A 17,554-nucleotide genomic window follows, 5' to 3' on the forward strand; every position below is an offset into this window, starting at 1 on the left:
ATACAATTTAATGTGTTCAAAAATAATGCACACAAAAAATTATAAAAAGATGTAGCTAGGACCTACATCTAATTTTTAAAAATCATTCCTTTTTGCCCTAACCGGTTTGGCTCAGTGGACAGAGCGTCGGCCTGTGGACTAAAGGGTACCAGGTTCGATTCCCGTCAAGGGCATGTACCTTGGTTGCAGGCACATCCCCAGGAGGCCCAGGAGGGGTGCAGGAGGCAGCTGATCGATGTTTCTCTCTCATCGATGTTTCAAACTCTCTATCCCTCTTCCTTTCTCTCTGTAAATAATAAAATATATTTAAAAATAAATAAATAAAAATCATTCCTTTTCATTACCGCAAATATTAGCAATACCTACTAAATTTAGTAATATCTAACTTGGTATCATAAAATTATACACACACGAAAAATCCTATATAATAAAAGGCCAGCCACCATAAGCGTAATGACCGGAATGACCAGAGACCAGAACCACCATGGCCCCTCACTGGGCTGGCCCCACCCCCAAGCAAGTGGTTAGGGGTGATCAGGTAGGCAGACCAGCAGTGAGGGGTGATCAGGTAGGCAGGCAAGTGGTTAGGGGCAATCAGGTAAGCAGACGGCCCCTTGTAGGGCTGGCCCTGCCCCCAGCAAGCAGTTAGGGGCGATCAGGCAGGCAGGCAGAGTGGTTAGGGGTGATCAGACAGGCAGGCCAGCGGTTAGGGGCGATCAGGTAGGCAGATGGCCCCTCGCAGAGCTGGCCCCGTCCCCCAGCAAAGAAAGAGGGAGGCCCAGGCCACTGGCGGTGACTCTATAGCAGGTGTGCAGCTGGCCAGCGATCGCCCAACAGAGGGAGGCCCAGGCCTGCCAAGCCATTGCACCCCATGCCTGTCGCCTGCAGAGGGAGGCTACCAGTGGCAGGGGAGCGGGGTGGGGGAGCAGTGCTGCACAGAAGGAAAGCAATGGCAGTGGTGGGGGTGGGGTCAGCTGCCTGCAGCCCGGGGAAGGAAAGCCCCAATAGGCCCGGATCTCAGCAGGCTTAGGGACCCTACCCGAGGGGTCCTGGATTGTGAGAGAGTGCAGGCCGAGCTGAGGGACCCCCTCGAGTGCACGAATTTTCATGCATTGGGCCTCTACTAAAAGATAAAAAAATGCAAATACATGAACTAATGTGAGACAGAAATGTTCAGCTTTAAAAAAATTAAGCCAGCAAAGAGTTTTTATGTGTATCCATTTATTGATTGCTGAGAATACAACCTGAGAATACATGACATGCATTTTGGGGGAGAAATTAACCAAATCTGAAACAAAGCCATTCAAAAAGCCTGCTGAGAGTTAATAAGGGAGTACAGATGAGATATGAGGATGACTCAGTCACTTAACAGTTGTAAGATTCTATGTGCAAATTCTTTGGGAACTTATTCTTAGTTATTTAGGAACTACCAGGAAAGAGGGAAGACCAGTCTCCCTTAATTTAAATTAATGCTAGAAAGGATGCTGTTCACTGAAGCATTGAAAAAAAATTTTGCTCTTCAAATTAAGACAGTTCCATTTTTACAAGTTCTTCCATATCAATCCGTATGCCTCAGAATTACAAGCAGCTACACGGATTTAGAAAAGATTAATAATGATGCAAGAGGCTATTCATTTTATTCCAGCATCTATTGTTAAATTATACTCTGTTCTAATACTAGCAAATTTTTACACCATAGTGTCAATCTTCCCAAGATGTTTAATCCATTGATACAATAAAATGATACAAATTAAAGAATTTCAGTTATAATTAAAAGGACAAAAATCTTAAGTAACTGGAATGTCTTAGACCATAATTAAAAACTGTTTAATTATATATATGGTATACAGGTGCAAAGATTATAACCTATAATTACATAAAATGCTGAAATATATTCATAATAGCAGTTACATGCCACGTATTTCTCAATTTTGTAATGGATATTTTTTCTTAAAATGGCAACATCAATGTCACTTTACTGTATGTTCCAGTGTTTTGGATTGCTTTCTGTGGTAGCAGGAAAACAAAAAACAAAAGGGGAAAACAGAACCAGACATATCCCTATAGAATAAAAAAGGGAAGATCTTGGCTTTTTGTTCTTTTGGACGAGGCAGTCTGTTGCTCTCAGGAACCGTGTGCTGGCCTTCGTGCTTCAGGAGGCACCGGTTACGGCTTGCAGCGCTGGACAAAGCGAGGGTATAAGCATACATCTCGGATGTGATACCTATTCAGAATCCAGGTCAAGAATCGTTCCAAGCCCAAGCCATAGCCTCCATGAGGGCAGGTACCATATTTTCTCTGTTTAAAAAAGAGAGAGGAATATGCTTAATTTACAGTTTTTCCTAAAATAGTTAAAATTTTCTACTGTGAAATGAGTTAGCTTATTGTGGTTAAGAATTCAACCCTTAATCTAAATACCTTCATGGAACACATGTGAAGACATAATTTGGTATGGAAAATAAAACAGGGATTAAGTGCTACCTTGGAAAGAAGAGATTTCAAACTTTAAAGCCAAGTCAATGTCTTTGGTTATAAGAGGAAAATGAAAGATAGCACTAGATATTGGTCAGATCCAATGACAAATGTTTAAAAGCTCAGTAGCGATGAGCAAGGCCAGCAGTTAAATAGGGTTTCAAATGAAGTTAACATATTATTAGCCAAAACCAAAACTAGCAATATTCACATGACACATTGTTATAATCATGAAACTGAATAAAGTTCTTTAAATCCTAAAGTTCCATCCTGAATCATCACCTTTTAAATTTCAATTTATACAAAACTACTACAATAAAAAAATGTAAAGAGTATTTGAAAAATTGTTTCTACCTGATCTGTGTACCAGTAATAGGGTGTGGGGTCAATTCCTTCCCTTTTATAACCTGCCAGGATTTCTTCACTATCCCAGATACGCATGGAGCCTCCCACAATCTCGCCAACATTGGGCATCAACACGTCGACCTTTAACAACAAGTAAATCAAATGCAGTTACGACAGGCTATCAGTCATGACACTGCTCTACAGTTTAAATGAAAATCACAATTAAGCCCTAGCAGGTTTGGCTCAGTGAATGGAGTGTTGGCCTGTGGACTGAAGGGTCCTGGGTTCGATTCTGGTCAAGGGTACATGCCCGGTTGCGGGCTTGATCCCCAGTAAAGGGTGTGCAGGAGGCAGCTGATCAATGATTCTCTCTCATCATTGATGTTCTCTTTCTCTCTGAAATCAATAAAAATATATTAAGAAAAAAGAAAAAGAAAATCACAATTAAGTTCCTATAGCAGGGGTGGGCAACCTTTTTTGTGAGTGCGTGCCAAAACCAGCAAAATCTGACTCAAAATTCTTCTGCGTGCCAACCCTAATTTTTTGAGAACATGTTATGCCTACTTGATATCTCTTAAGGTGTACGTATGTGAAGAACCTTGAAGAAATAATAAAATTCATTTGAGCGACAAAAACACAGTATGTGATGATGAAAAATACATTTTTTAATGTATACATGTTATGTAAACATGTATACGTTATTTATTTATCTAAGATGCATGTACACTGAATTTATCTGAAAAATAAAAAAGTCCATATTAAGAAAAAAATTGTAAATGGAAGATTATAAGAGAGGGTTTTCCGTGGCAGCAAAAGTTACTCGCGGGCCATGTTTGGCATGCGTGCCAGGGGTTGCCCACCCCTGTCCTATAGCTAAAGGAGTACTATGATCATGCAAAAAGCAAATATTCAAATTCTGTAATTTAACAAAGTAAATTCATTAGAGGACAAAAAAAAACTTCTTAAAAAAATGTCATTCTAGATTTATAATGAAGTATTTGCCATGAGCTGTATATTATCCCAATAACAGTCTCCACCCCCTTAAAAAGCAAAATTATTAATACTGTTCGAATCACAACTGACAGATTCAGTGAGGCGGGAATCCTCAGGACAGCGCTGCATATAGAAGGACTTGATCTCCACAGGAAATCGACACAGCAGGATGGGCTCATTAATGGTGTCCGTCATCAGTCTCTCAGGAGCTTCAGGGATATCCTGAGGTTGGACAAGACTTTATTAACATTTACAGCTCTAAATGCAACAAGACAGAAGCAGCTCTTTCACCTAGTAGCTACCCTTCCTCTTCTTAATGCAACACAGGAAGAATACATACCCACCATCACCCAGACACACAGGGTAAGGGACAATTTCTTTAAAAAACAAATAAATATATTTTAAAAACCCAGTTATTAAATAAACTATAAAATGATCTGCATCCTTCTACAATACAGCTCATGTGCCATGCTGCTTGAGGAATGACCCCCCCCCCCCAAAAAAACAAGCAAAAAACCCCCACCCAAGTCATTATCACTGTGACTAGATATTGCTCATTTTGTCAATGGCTAGTTTTATCTAGCTCTGAAGCAGACATGGTCCATTTCATCCCATAAGACACATGATAATTAGTGAATGTTCCAGAATATCACCGATATACACACAGTGTATGTTATTAATAACAACAATCTTTTGCCTGGCTGGAGAGGCTCAGTGGTTGAGCGTTGACCTATGAACCGGAGGTCACATTCGATTCCCGGTCAGGGCACCTGCCCAGGTTGTGGGCTTGATCCCCAGTGTGGGGCGTGCAGGAGGCAGCCAATCAATGATTCTCTCTCATCATTGATATTCTTATCCTCTCTCTCCCTCTCCCTTCCTCTCTGAAATCAATGAAAACAAACAAACAAAAACAATAATAATCTTTAAACTCTCCTAGTATCTGCACTTCTTTCCTATAATAATAAATCTGTGTACCTTCAATGATAGTAAGACACCATCATAAGACAAATAGCCAATGTCAAATTTTAAGTGTAACCACACCTGGAATAGTTAGGCAAGATTTGTTAGATGATGATGAATCAGTTTCTCTCTCAAACATCCTTCAGTAAACCACACATAAATTCCACTGAAAACTCCTGTCCCAATAAAAACTGAAGAAAGAACTGGACAAGACGCACTGATTTGTTTAGTGTAGGAACTGAAGGGGAGCTTAGCAATCACCTGGCCCACCTGTTTCCAAGCTCTAGTCCCTCGAGCCCTGTGCCCTCTAAAGTACAGAGAGATGGGAGGTGAGTGGGAGAGCTCTGGTTTCTCAGCTTCTAGCTACTTTGCACCCTAGAGTTCTGCATAAGATTTAATTGAAGGAAAAGGAGTCTTTTCCAAAAGTCTTTAGAAGTTTATCTACTGTAGCATCCTCATGTGTATGGGTGTAGAGTAAGGACTGGCATGTCCTTAGCACTTCCTGTGCCAGGGACCCTCTAGGCCAGCGGTTCTCAACCTGTGGGTCGCACACCCTTTGGGGGTCAAACGACCCTTTCACAGGGGTCGCCTAAGACCATTGGAAAACACATATATAATTACATATTGTTTTTGTGATTAATCACTATGCTTTAATTATGTTCAATTTGTAACAATGAAATTGGGGGTCACCACAACGTGAGGAACTGTATTAAAGGATCACGGCATTAGGAAGGTTGAGAACCACTGCTCTAGGCATTTTGCTCACTGAGTCTTCACGACTTTGCAAAGTGGATGTTACCTCCACATCAGAGGTAAGGAACCAGGGAGCAGGGTCACTGGCCTGCAGTTATACAGCAGTGAGGACAGAGGTGGGAGCTAAGCCCACCTGGGAAGCCTTCTTACTCCAAAACTTGTATTCTCTCCACTCAGTCACACCGCTTGGCTAACAGTTCTAAAATCTTCAGTACAAAATTCTATTATACATCATCAATTGAATTCATGAAACATTAAGAGTAATTTACATAGGTCAAGTCTACTGTTTGTCCTCTCTATAAATTCCTTCTAAAAACAAACAAACCTCTAGCTAGCAGTAGTTACATTTCCTCTGTAGAACAGTTGGATTTGCAAATATTATACAAGGAATGGTTAAATGCACAGGAAAGAGGGCTTAGAATCATGTTAACAATTTATACCCTCACCCTGGCAGCTCAGTTGGTTAGAGCACTATCCTGATATGCCAAAGTTGTGGGTTCAATCCCCAGTCAGGGCACATACAAGAATCAACCAATGAATTCATAAATAAGTAGAAAAACAAATCGATGTCTCTCTCTCTCTCTCTCTCTCTCTCTCTCTCAAATCAATAAATAAAAATTTAACAAACAAATAATTTACACCCCAAGCCGATACCCACTCAGTTTACCTGGGGCCCCAGGCCACCGTCCTTATCAAGGCTTCTCTTGGTTTTGCATTTTAACCAGCGGCTATTTTCTTCTTTGAATCCCCTCCACATTAAGGAGTTTTGATTTACTGTTTTGAGGGGAGGGATCCTTTTTGCAAAGCCAGATACTTTCTCCAGACAAACAAAACAAATATATATACACTAGAGACCCAGTGCCCGTGCATAGGGGGAGGGGGAGGGGTGTCCCCTCAGCCCAGCCTGCATCTTCTCCAATCTGGGACCCCTCAGGGGGGTGACTGACTCACAATCTGGGACCACTGGCTCCTAACTGCTTACCTGCCCGCCTGCCTGATTGCCTCTAACTGCACCCCCTGCAAGCCTGATCACCCCTAACCACCTCTGCCTGCCTGATCACCCCTAATTGCCCCCCCACCGGCCTGGTCGCCCCCCAACTGCCTCCCGCTGCCGGCCTGGTCACCCTCAACTGCCCCTCTGCCGACCTGGTCGCCCCCAATTGCCCCCGCTGCTGGCCCGGTCACCCCACGCAGCCTGCTATTCAGACGTTTGGTCGTCCCTCACTAACCCCCCTGCCGGCCTGGTCGCCCTACACAGCCTGCTGTTCAGTCATTTGGTCATCCCTCACTAACCCTCCTGCCAGCCTGGTCACCCAATGCAGCCTGCTGTTCGGTCGTTACTATGACAGCGTCCTGGACAACTTGCATATTCCTCTATTATTAGTATAGATGCTAACATTTTGCAGTAAATTTACAGTTTACAACTTTCTGAGGCATCCTGCCAGCCTAGAGAATTACAACCAAGCTCATGACTGATCATGGAAGAAGAGAAGAGAGGCAACGGATGAGGTGTGAAGGCTAAAAACTTGCTAATATTTATTGAACGCTACAGAAAGGCACTGTTCTAAGGCTTACTCTACATCTATTAAGTCAATGAATCATCAGCCATCCTAGAAGGTTCAGTTACCATTGATTTGATGGCAAGCAGATGCCTCCGGCATCACTGGTTAATTAAGCAGAAGTAGCAATCCACTTAAGCACAATACCGCCTTTGAAACAATGATTAGAAAGGAATACAAACCTCTCCAAACTCATAGAAAGTTCCATCTTCTTTCTTTATATTGTGTTCTTTGAGCCACACAATAGCATCTGAATAGTTCATCCGTTTGAAAGGCCGCTTGGGGGGCTTGAAGTTCTACAGAAGGAAAAATACAGTGTATAGAAAGAAACCATTAACACTAAAATTCCCATTTTAAGAAAAACTACTTAGTATCATTGTAAAATATTATTTCAGACTAAAAATCAATGTGGACATTCCTAAAAAGAAAAACATATGAACTTCTTCCTAAGTTAAAATGTTATTAAATTATTGGCAATTATTTTTTTAATGCATGAATATAAAAACACTTTCATTTTAAATGCTTCCACTTTTAAAGTACTCTCTGAAAGGGATGTCAAAAAAGCATTAGATAAAAGAGGTTTCAAACGTTCTGCAGGCTCTGATTGAGGGGGAGATGAGTGGAACTGACTACTGGTGATTACATAACTGGAATCTTTGTGGTAATACACATGAGTATAAACTAACTCCGGCAAACTCATTATTCCCTGAAACCATTGGTGTGAAGTTATATATTGCTGATATTTCCAAAGGTGATTCTACTTTTACTGAAATGCAGCAGTCACTGAGCACCAACTATGTTGCTTATTATGTGGTCCAGTCAATGTGTCCCTAACAAAAACAAAGCCACAGATGATCTTATCTCTTCTTTGTGTATGTACCTGTATGTTTGAAGCTGTTTGCACATTCTTGGTTAGTTACTTTTGAAGTAGTGTGGAGAAGTGGCAACTATTAGCCATTTACTTCAAAGCTCGCCAACCCATTTAATCTATAAATACTGAGGGTGAAAACAACATTGACTTCCAGAAAAGAAATCATAATTTTGTATTCCCATAAAACACTAGACCTACCGGATTGAGGTCATACACTATGCTTGCTGCGGGTGATTTCAAGACTCTATCTACCACGTCACAAACCAAGTCCTCCAACCGGTTCAGGAGCTCTTCAAAGGTCAGGAAAGGGCACTCTGCCTCCACGTGAGTGTATCTGAAGAACGAGACACTAGCTCAGAGCTGCTCTTCGTTTCTACTAAGTTTCTCTCATACAAGGATTTTAACATTGGGAAACTGTCCAGAAAAGTAAAATTCCATCCTTGCTAAATCTGCAAATTAGTTTTAGCACACACCTACCTTCCCCCTTTAAATAATTAATTTTTGTTTATTCCTTAACACATAAAGGATCAAGGCCAAGTAAAAGGAAGGCCTTAGCTAGCTATGGCCTAAGAGGCAAATTTTTTACACGGTTTCAATTAATTTATTCAACTGCTCTTCATATATCCTCTTAACATACCACCACATTTACATAGGCATCCTTTGATTACATAAAAATTGCTTTTCTAAACAATTATTTTTAAAATTTTTAAAATAAAAAGACAATTCATACTCAGCCAGGTGCCTTCTTGTTCTGGATTGTTCTGCCCTGTATGACTGTGCAATACAAAAAACATCCCCCAGAGCTGGAATGCAGGTCTCCAGGTACAACTGAGAGGACTGAGTCAAAAATGCCTCTTCTCCAAAATAGTCAAGCTTGAAGAGTGTAGCACCACCTTCCACTTGAGTTTGCACTAATGTTGGAGGAGTAACCTGTTCAAACGGAAAGGAGTAAAGAAAGCCCACTGTGAGCACCTCTACTCAAGTTGAAGAATGGCCAAAGGTATCATTTGCAAGAGATGAGTGCACACTTACTTCACAGTACCCCCTATCAAAGAAGTGATCTCTAAAGCACCTGGTGACCATGGAGCGAGCTTTCAGGATTTTGGACATGTTTTCTCCTCGGATCATCATGTGTCTGTTGTTGAGCTGGACGTCAACGTCAGACTCTTCGTTGATCAAGTTATCAGCTCCTCCAGCAGGGGCCAAGCCAACCAGTTCCCAGAAGTCGCAACTCAGCTCATGGCCCCCAGGAGCCTACATTTTTTTAAAAAAGGAGGGGGGGAATGAAAGGGAAGGAGAATGAAACAAAAAATTTACAGTAGTAGTAGTAAAGATTTTAATTTATGTCAAAATGTAATAGAGTCTAATGATCTTTCTGACACCACATTGCTCGAACCTGCCAGGTCCCATGACATGTGGGTTAGAATCTTCTGCTTAGTCCTGCACACAGATATGCTAATCATTCAAGGATCTAACCTGTAGCCTAGAAATTACTCAAACAACCTCCCTGCTGGCCACAACTTCCCCAAAGAGATAAGGAAGGTATGTAAAAAAAAAAAAAAAAGTTTATAAAAAAATTTACAGGAATCTTGTGAGTGGGACCAAGACAACTGAAGTTTGCCGAACAAAAGCAAAGAATTTTCACCACTCCCTTGGGCCCTTCCTGGCATCCAGGCATCTGCAGTCATCAACCACCTCTTGACTTTAAACCCCTCCTGTTTTCCCCTGTCCCCTGACATAAGATGACTGAATTCTGTACTTTCTCAAGATGGTTCTTGAGGACGCTAGTCTGCCTTCTCCTCTGCTTACTGGCTTCCGAATAAAGTTGCTTTCCTTACCCCAATTCCTTGTCACTCGACTTACTGGTTGTCCTGCAGCAAGCACTTTGAGTTTTTACTTGATTACAAAATTTTTGGTAAGCTATTTCTAAAAATCTCATCATTATTAGCCTACCTTTCTAACAGACCCAATAATTCAATTTTATATTGATATATTTAATATTCCTTTCGGAGTTAATTCACATACAAGTTTTTGAAAAATTAGAAAGCACAAAGTAAAAAATAAAACTATAATCCCACAACTTGGAGTAACTACTACTATTAACATTTTGGTATATCTTTCTAGCCTTTACCAATAATTGAAAGTAACACAATACTCACATTGAAAAGCTCTTTAAATGCAAAGATTTTACTACAAGCTGTTTCTCCTTGGAACATATATATAGTAAAAGTTCAAATTCTCCCTGATAATTCCATTAAAAACAATTCATTTTAGAAGCCACAGATTAAGGAATACATAATTTTCTTCGTGCCAAACATTGGAAGCAAGTAGCATCACAACAATCACTCCATTTCCCAATCACATTAATTCCAAGGAAAATCCAGGGAACTTGGATCAGATATTCACTCTAAATACAGGTTCTTCTTTTACATGAGCTCTGACTCTTTAATCAGTATTTCTAGTCTAGTAGGTAGAATCTAGGGGCTCCCTCTGGTGGTTAGTATGTCACCTTTGTTTTCTTTCCCAGCCAAGGAATATAACCGCAGTAGTAGTTACTTGAGCAATAATTACTAACAAGTAACTGTAACTGGTACAGGTTATGTGCCTGTTGGCTAGGGAGCAAATATCTTTCTGCATATCAGTTATATTTAACTTTTTTAAGAGGTTCTCAAATTCTATCCAAAAATTTTCGATTTAGATTACTGTTCTTTCCTGAAATTTCTTGGATTAAATTTTTATTTCCACCTAGCTGAAAAGTTATTCACACACCCACAGCAAAGTGGCTATATTATGGTCCATGAGGATTATTCAGGAATTCTATAAGGTTGGATATCCCTGAATTTGTTATATCTTCTGAGCTGTACAGTGGGATTTCACAGGAAAAGGAAAAGGCATACTAAATTTAGCAACTGCATCATATTTGTGTGTTTATATGCCAAATACCAAAAGTACGAATTGGAATACAAGCAAACAGCTATTCACCCAGTGAGAAAGTCAATCCACTCACCTGTTTGCCCTTTGGGGTAAGATTTAGCATTCCGTACACTGCAACACTACTCTCAGTGGACAAGACTACTCCATTGTAACACTGACACTATAAAAAGATCAAGTTCAAACTTAGTTATTCACATTTACATTAAAATATTCTAACGTATAGAAAACAAAGGGGATTATTTACAAATTATCTGGTCCAAAACTAGTAAAATAAGATGGTCATCAATTTTTAATATTAATAAAGAATAGCTATTTTTATAAAAGATTTATCTCTATATAAATATACACATTTATGTAAATAGATACTTTACATACATACATAGGCATAAATGACATTAGCCCACATCTCTTAAAAATATTTGAAAAATTCATTTTTATTTGAAATTCAGACTGTTAAAATAATAGAGTCAATATGAGCTATGATCACCAATACTTGTTAAAATCATTAGAAGAAAAGTGATGGGGAACTTTGTAATGGAGGGAGGGACCAGGCTACCAACACCCGAGCCCACAATTCATAAAAAAAAAACCACACAAAAACATAAAAACAAAAAACCAACCAGACATTATGTGTTTCACAATATGCAATTGGAAGAGCTTTGCCCATGAAATAGTGGTGCCAAATATCTATATATCTATATAAATAACATATATATATATATATACACATATATACATATATAAAAATTATATAGATAGATACATATGATTAGACTTAACATCCAGCGTATGCAATTGACCAAATCCAGAGAAATTCCACAGGACAAACAACCAGTTTTTCCCCAACAAATAAATGTTTTCCATAATAACAGTTAAAATTTCAAAAACTAACAATAAAGGAAGCTACTGAAAAAAATCGAAATTTTAACCACAAGTAAGAGAAAATATTTACCAAATCATCTGACAAGACACACTGAAGATACCCTGTACCATCCCGCAACACCAGAAACATTAAGTTCTTTCCTGAAAGTGAGAAAGAGAAATGTATTGAAAGTTCAGACCTCCCAGGGGCTGCCCTTCCTCTGAAGTGTCCCTGGTTATATCACTACTCAGTATTTGTAAAGCACGTTATCTTCTTAATTGTACTTTCAAATCCCATGTGATCCTCATGACCCACGCAACCAAGGGAAAGCAGACAGTAAGCAACATGAGATGAGGGATTAGTCCTATTAGCCGCTGAAGCCCCAGCAATGCCTAATGGACTGTGCACTAGGCGCGAGGTGCAGAAACACCGTGGTAAAGAATCATTTTTTCTTATTTACATCTCGCCCTTTTTAAATGAACCTTCACCCAAGGATATGTTTTTAGAGAAAAAGAGAGAAAAACATCGATGTGAGAACATTGATTGGTTGCCTCCCCTACACGCTCAGACTAGGGATCGAACTTGCAACCCAGGTATGTGCTGATCAGGAATCAACCCACAACCTTTTGGTTTTCAGGACGACGGTCAACCAATTGAGCCACCCAGCCAGGGCAAATGTCCCATTTCTTTTTACGAAGGATTTGATAACCACTTACAATAAAACACGTGTTATAAAGTTATAAAAATAGAAAGAGAAAACAAAATATCAGTAGAAGCAGAATGCAAATATACTACTCATAAGTGTCACGAGTTCTACCATCAGTAAGTTTCAGATTTGGCTCTCCACTTCCTGCTTTTCATTAAAAAACTAAGTTCAACTACACAAATATTTATTGGACACCTTCTGATCACTGTGATTGCTTACAGTTAAAGAGCATTTAAATTTTTTAAAAACTTTTAATAGTCATATTGAATAAGAACAAATTTAGGATATAAGTCACTATCTCCTTTAAAAAACTAGCATCCAAAAATCGAAATATTTCCAAGTAAATGTAAAAAACTTTTAATAGTCATATTGAATAAGTCACTATCTCCTTTAAAAAACTAGCATCCAAAAATCGAAATATTTCCAAGTAAATGTTTTTACATTACTCTTCATCTAAGACCAGGGATATTTAAAAATAAAAGAGAGAAAAGGAAAGCTATGCCATTTACCTTGCCTTCGCAGCCTATGGACCCAGCCAAACACTTTAACTCTTTGGCCTCTATATCCTTCTAATGCATGAATCTTCACCTGTCAAATTAAAATAAATAACATTTCACTAACCGTGTCATTTATCACATATCAATTTTTCACTAATATTAGATGGATGACAGTAAAGCGTTAAAATTTCAAAAATGGTGCAAAACTACAGATTAGTAACTTTACTGCAGGTTAGAACCAGAAAACTTCACCATACTGCGTGGTTAAAAAAAACCTTTCTCTTAGTGCAAAACCAACTGTGAGAAACACCCAGAATTTCAGCTATGGCTACAGAAAATCAGCGAGTACATGAATTCACAATAGCAATAACCCAAATCCACACGGAGCCCTTTCCCTGACCTCACAGTCCCTCCAGACATTCTGGGAGGTAGAAGTTAACAAAGGCTAGCTAGCTTTCTGTTTGGGGGATGAAGGAGAATAGAGAGATGAGTAAAGGGGATGGTGAATACAGCCAAGAAAACAGCTTCCTCACTAAGAAAACAGGGAAAATATGGCAGTTCATCAGCAATCAGAACTGTCTGAAATCTACGCATGCCCAGAGGCCAGCATCCTGTTCTAGAAAGAATAGAGAAGGAATCCAATTTCATAAAATCACAAAATTTTGTATTTAAAAAATCCTGTCTGACTGGCATGGATCAGTGGTTGAACATCAACCTATGAACCAGGAGGTCACAGTTCAATTCCTGGTCAGGGCACATGCCCAGGTTGTGGGCTCGATTCCCAGCCTAGGACTTGCAGGAGTCAGCCAATCAATAATTCTCTCTCATCATTGATGTTTCTCTCTCTCTCCCTCTCCCTTCCTCTCTGAAATCAATAAAAATATTTAAAAAAAGAGAAAATGAACCCCAAAAGAACCACCAGCCGCAAAACTATAAAACATTACTTCTCTCTATCCCTTCTTGTACAAGGAAAGGAAAGACGGACAATGCAAAGGGACAAACCTCGCGGCAGGGCCCTCAGACACAAATAACAGTTTGCCGTGTTTGTGACAACACACGTCACACTTACACATTTTGGCTCTGGAAGACTTGGATCGTTTCCAATGGTAATCTTCTTTGCTTCTTCCAGGTTCTTTTCTCTTCTCAAATTGTCTTCTGCCTAATTTTAATGATAAAGCAATTTGTTAACACGGTTCCTAGTGTTCTAACTTTTCAAATGTTCTCAGTTGTGAATTCATTGCTCACCTCTTTCTTTTCCCGGGATTCACTCTTCATTTGTTCCCTATGCCACATTTTCCTAATGTTCTTCATCTGTGATTTAGAAATAACATCCCACCGCTAGAGAGAAGAATAGATATTTAGTTTTTCAAGACCTCTATGTTCTGAGGAATACTCAGAAAATAAAATTCTGCAAAGGTTTTCGTTCACCCTACCTCATTTTCTTTTTGTGAATCTACGTAAATGGTAGGAAATGGTTCTTTTCCCACTGTCATCAAAGCCTTGGATGGGGAGAGAGAAAAAGAAAATATCCTTAACATTGTACAATATTTGAGATCAAAATAACACGGTAATTATGAGGCAACTTCAACAGTCTAGAACAGTGATGGCGAACCTTTTGAGCTCGGCGTGTCAGCATTTTGAAAAACCCTAACTTAACTCTGGTGCCGTGTCACATATAGAAATGTTTTGATATTTGCAACCATAGTAAAACAAAGACTTATTTTTTTGATATTTATTTTATATATTTAAATGCCATTTAACAAAGAAAAATCAACCAAAAAAATGAGTTCGTGTGTCACCTCTGACAGGCGTGTCATAGGTTCGCCATCACTGGTCTAGAACATAATCAAGAGCCAAGAAGAGACCCCAAGAGTTGAAAGTCAATAGTGATAGATCGACTGGTTGAAGTACTAAGAACCTTTTTTTTTTTTAGCTCTCGGGTCCTTTTGCAACAATTCTAGCAAGTTCAGTGACATAATATAGAGTTTCCCAGCCACAAGTAGACTAGAAGCAACAGATTTTAAGTGGCACAGGGGCCAGAGGGAGTAATGCTGACAATAGAGGAGACAGATGATAGCAAAAGCCAGTTACAGATCACATCTAAATGATTAATCCTGGCTAAGGAACAGATAAGCCAATTCTGAAACTCTAGCAACAAAATAATGGCTAAGAACACAAAGGGCTAAGTTTCATTTAATTTTAAAAATTACTCTTATGTAGAATACCTCTATCACTAATACTGGAACACATCAGCTTTGAGGTTATTGAATACTAGAGGCCTGGTGCACGAATTCATGCACGGGTAGGGGCCAGCCGGGGGGAGGGGCTGCTGGCCGTTGGCCTACGGTTCAGCCCCCTGGTTGAACTCCGGGTTGAACTCCCGGTCGAGGGGACAATTTGCATATTAGCCTTTTATTATACAGGATTTTATAATTCATATTCTTTTTTTTAAAAAAATAGTTGCAAGTATGTAAAACATAAATATTTTATTAACTACTTCAAATTTCTCCCAAGTTGTTAAGTCAACCAAGAAATAATTGTAAGGAATTACTCTCTCCAATCATAAGATCGAAATCTTACAAAAAGCTTTCTAAAAGTATAGTTCCCAAACCTAAAAAACACCTTTCCTCCTGTTTTAACAGCAGTTCCAACTCAATGATTGGTACAGAGGAGGGGGAAACCTGGACCTTTTAAAAAACACCCAAGAACTCATGTTTTTAACCAGGGGTCCTCAAGCTACGGCCCACGGGCCACATTCGGCCCGCTGAAAACATTTATCGGGCCCGCTGGGTGTTTTTGCTGCCGCTGTGTGCATAGGAATTTGTTCATAGTTTTTTTTTAAATTATAGTCCGGCCCTCCAACGGTCTGAGGGACAGTGAACTGGCCCCCTGTTTAAAAAGTTTGAGGACCCCTGTTTTTAACCATCAGACTTTGTAGGGATGTTTGCAAATCATTAGGAATTCACTTAATACCTGACACTCTCTACTGATCACTCCTTTTTTATCACTGAAATTGAAGGAGCCAAACTGTAATTCCCCAAATCAGAATGGCATGCTTTTGCTAACAGGGACATTCTGCAAACATTCACCTAAACAGTGTTGTCAGTTTGGAGAGCTCAAGTCACCACAACAGCCCAGAAATGAGAGAAATATTTTCCTTTAAGAGTTAAAAAGTAAGAACTAGGTACAACACACCAAAGCATAACTAGAGAGAATGCTCCCAGGAGAGGAACACTTGATCATAACCTAAATAAGTGTTGCAACATAGCTAACACAAAGGGGGATTGGCCAGGTATGACACAGAACAAAGTGTCCGGGCAGAGCTTTTCCTAGGGCTGCCCAAGGAGGGAGCTTTAACATTTCGTTACCTGGCAGGTGCAGACATTGCAGTTCAACAGGCAAACCCATGGCTACCTACGGAGGGATCTCTCGACCCACACCTTAACCTGAAGCTGAGTATTATTTCAACAAGAACTGAAAAAAACTGGCCATCTGACTCATTGGAGAGACACATTCCAAGATGCAATGCCACATAAGGAAAAAAGACGACATTTTAAAAATGTTCAAATAAGCTTAGACTTAGATCTGTTAAAGCTACATTTCTACACACAATCTTTACTTTCCTTTTTCTGAACACTCTCTTCAAAACCCAGTGCTTGAAATGAATTATTGACAAGTCACGTAATAATTGACATAAGTCACTCATACACGCCAAGCTGCTCTGCTAGGAGAGGAGACACTACCTTCAGACCGGTTTTAAAAGGCTTCTCCTTGGTTCCGTCACCTGTCGCATCATTTCCCTCTCGATCCGAGACGTAGAGCTCTGCTGTTTTACAAAGTGAGAATGAGTTACACATTTGGACAATAATTATCAGTCATCTCATACTGCAACTACTTCATCCATTCTTTATTTCTGTGAACAGAACAGGCAGCTGAGTTACTATAGTGAAAAACTGCCACAGCCCAAAAGAAGATGGATCACAATTACTTTCCCAGGCCCGTTTCCATGAAATCCATCTCATAAAAACATACGAGTTGCACATGTAGCTTTTCAAAACGAACTTTGATCCCGTGAGTGACCCGTGAGCCTGCTTCCATCTCCCCGGGTTCCCAGTCATGAGGACGGGCTTTGAAGCAGGCCAGACCAGCCTGGGGTCCTGGGATGTTGCACCTTCACTTCCCAAGCCCATTCCCTTGACTGTAAAATAGGGGAGGAAACAATGCCCGCCTTGACGGCTGCACTGAGGACGAAATCAAGGCAGACAGACAAGTCCGGTCCCCCAGAGTCAGCGCCCAGATGTCAAATAGGTACCAGTTCCTTCTGGTCTCTCAGGGAACCCGAAGCTCTGGGGTGAAACACGGTGCAGAAGGCCTCGCGGCCAGAAGTCTGACGGGGAAGCAGGTTTGCTTTTCTCTTTGCTGCCGCTCCGTATGGAGGGCCGGGAAACCTCAGCACAAACGGGGGCTGGGAAAGACGGTTCGAATTCTAAAGGCCTTCCTGGCGATCATTTGGAAGAGTGATGTCGATGAGGGGGTCCCCTGTGAGGTTCGCCAGTGCCTCCCTCAGCCGCATCACGGGATTTTCGGGGGGCAGGGCGGGAG

General features: G+C 40.2%; 1 protein-coding gene across 3 annotated transcripts in view; it reads right to left on the reverse strand.

Annotated features, from left to right (window-relative positions):
- Nucleotides 1–1,201: 1,201 nt before the first annotated feature.
- The window catches only part of NARS (asparaginyl-tRNA synthetase), a 16,836-nt gene continuing 483 nt past the window's right edge, over nucleotides 1,202–17,554 (reverse strand). Inside the window, exons 2-15 of one of the 3 annotated variants that reach the window (XM_005873643.2) lie at nucleotides 16,696–16,775; nucleotides 14,386–14,451; nucleotides 14,198–14,290; nucleotides 14,022–14,111; nucleotides 12,965–13,043; nucleotides 11,840–11,910; nucleotides 10,961–11,047; nucleotides 8,986–9,207; nucleotides 8,684–8,883; nucleotides 8,152–8,287; nucleotides 7,265–7,378; nucleotides 3,901–4,032; nucleotides 2,827–2,958; nucleotides 1,202–2,298 (exon numbers count right to left, since the gene is read on the reverse strand). In XM_005873643.2, the coding sequence (XP_005873705.1) occupies nucleotides 2,167–2,298; nucleotides 2,827–2,958; nucleotides 3,901–4,032; nucleotides 7,265–7,378; nucleotides 8,152–8,287; nucleotides 8,684–8,883; nucleotides 8,986–9,207; nucleotides 10,961–11,047; nucleotides 11,840–11,910; nucleotides 12,965–13,043; nucleotides 14,022–14,111; nucleotides 14,198–14,290; nucleotides 14,386–14,451; nucleotides 16,696–16,775 (1,634 nt within the window). In that variant the 3' untranslated portion in view covers nucleotides 1,202–2,166. Of the gene's footprint in view, nucleotides 2,299–2,826; nucleotides 2,959–3,900; nucleotides 4,033–7,264; nucleotides 7,379–8,151; nucleotides 8,288–8,683; nucleotides 8,884–8,985; nucleotides 9,208–10,960; nucleotides 11,048–11,839; nucleotides 11,911–12,964; nucleotides 13,044–14,021; nucleotides 14,112–14,197; nucleotides 14,291–14,385; nucleotides 14,452–16,695; nucleotides 16,779–17,554 lie in introns of all 3 variants that reach the window. The other 2 variants (XM_005873642.2, XM_014545641.1) reach the window with 2 other exon arrangements.

This window comes from Myotis brandtii, unplaced genomic scaffold, assembly GCF_000412655.1.
Source record: "Myotis brandtii unplaced genomic scaffold, ASM41265v1 scaffold416, whole genome shotgun sequence".
Taxonomy (NCBI): domain Eukaryota; kingdom Metazoa; phylum Chordata; class Mammalia; order Chiroptera; family Vespertilionidae; genus Myotis; species Myotis brandtii.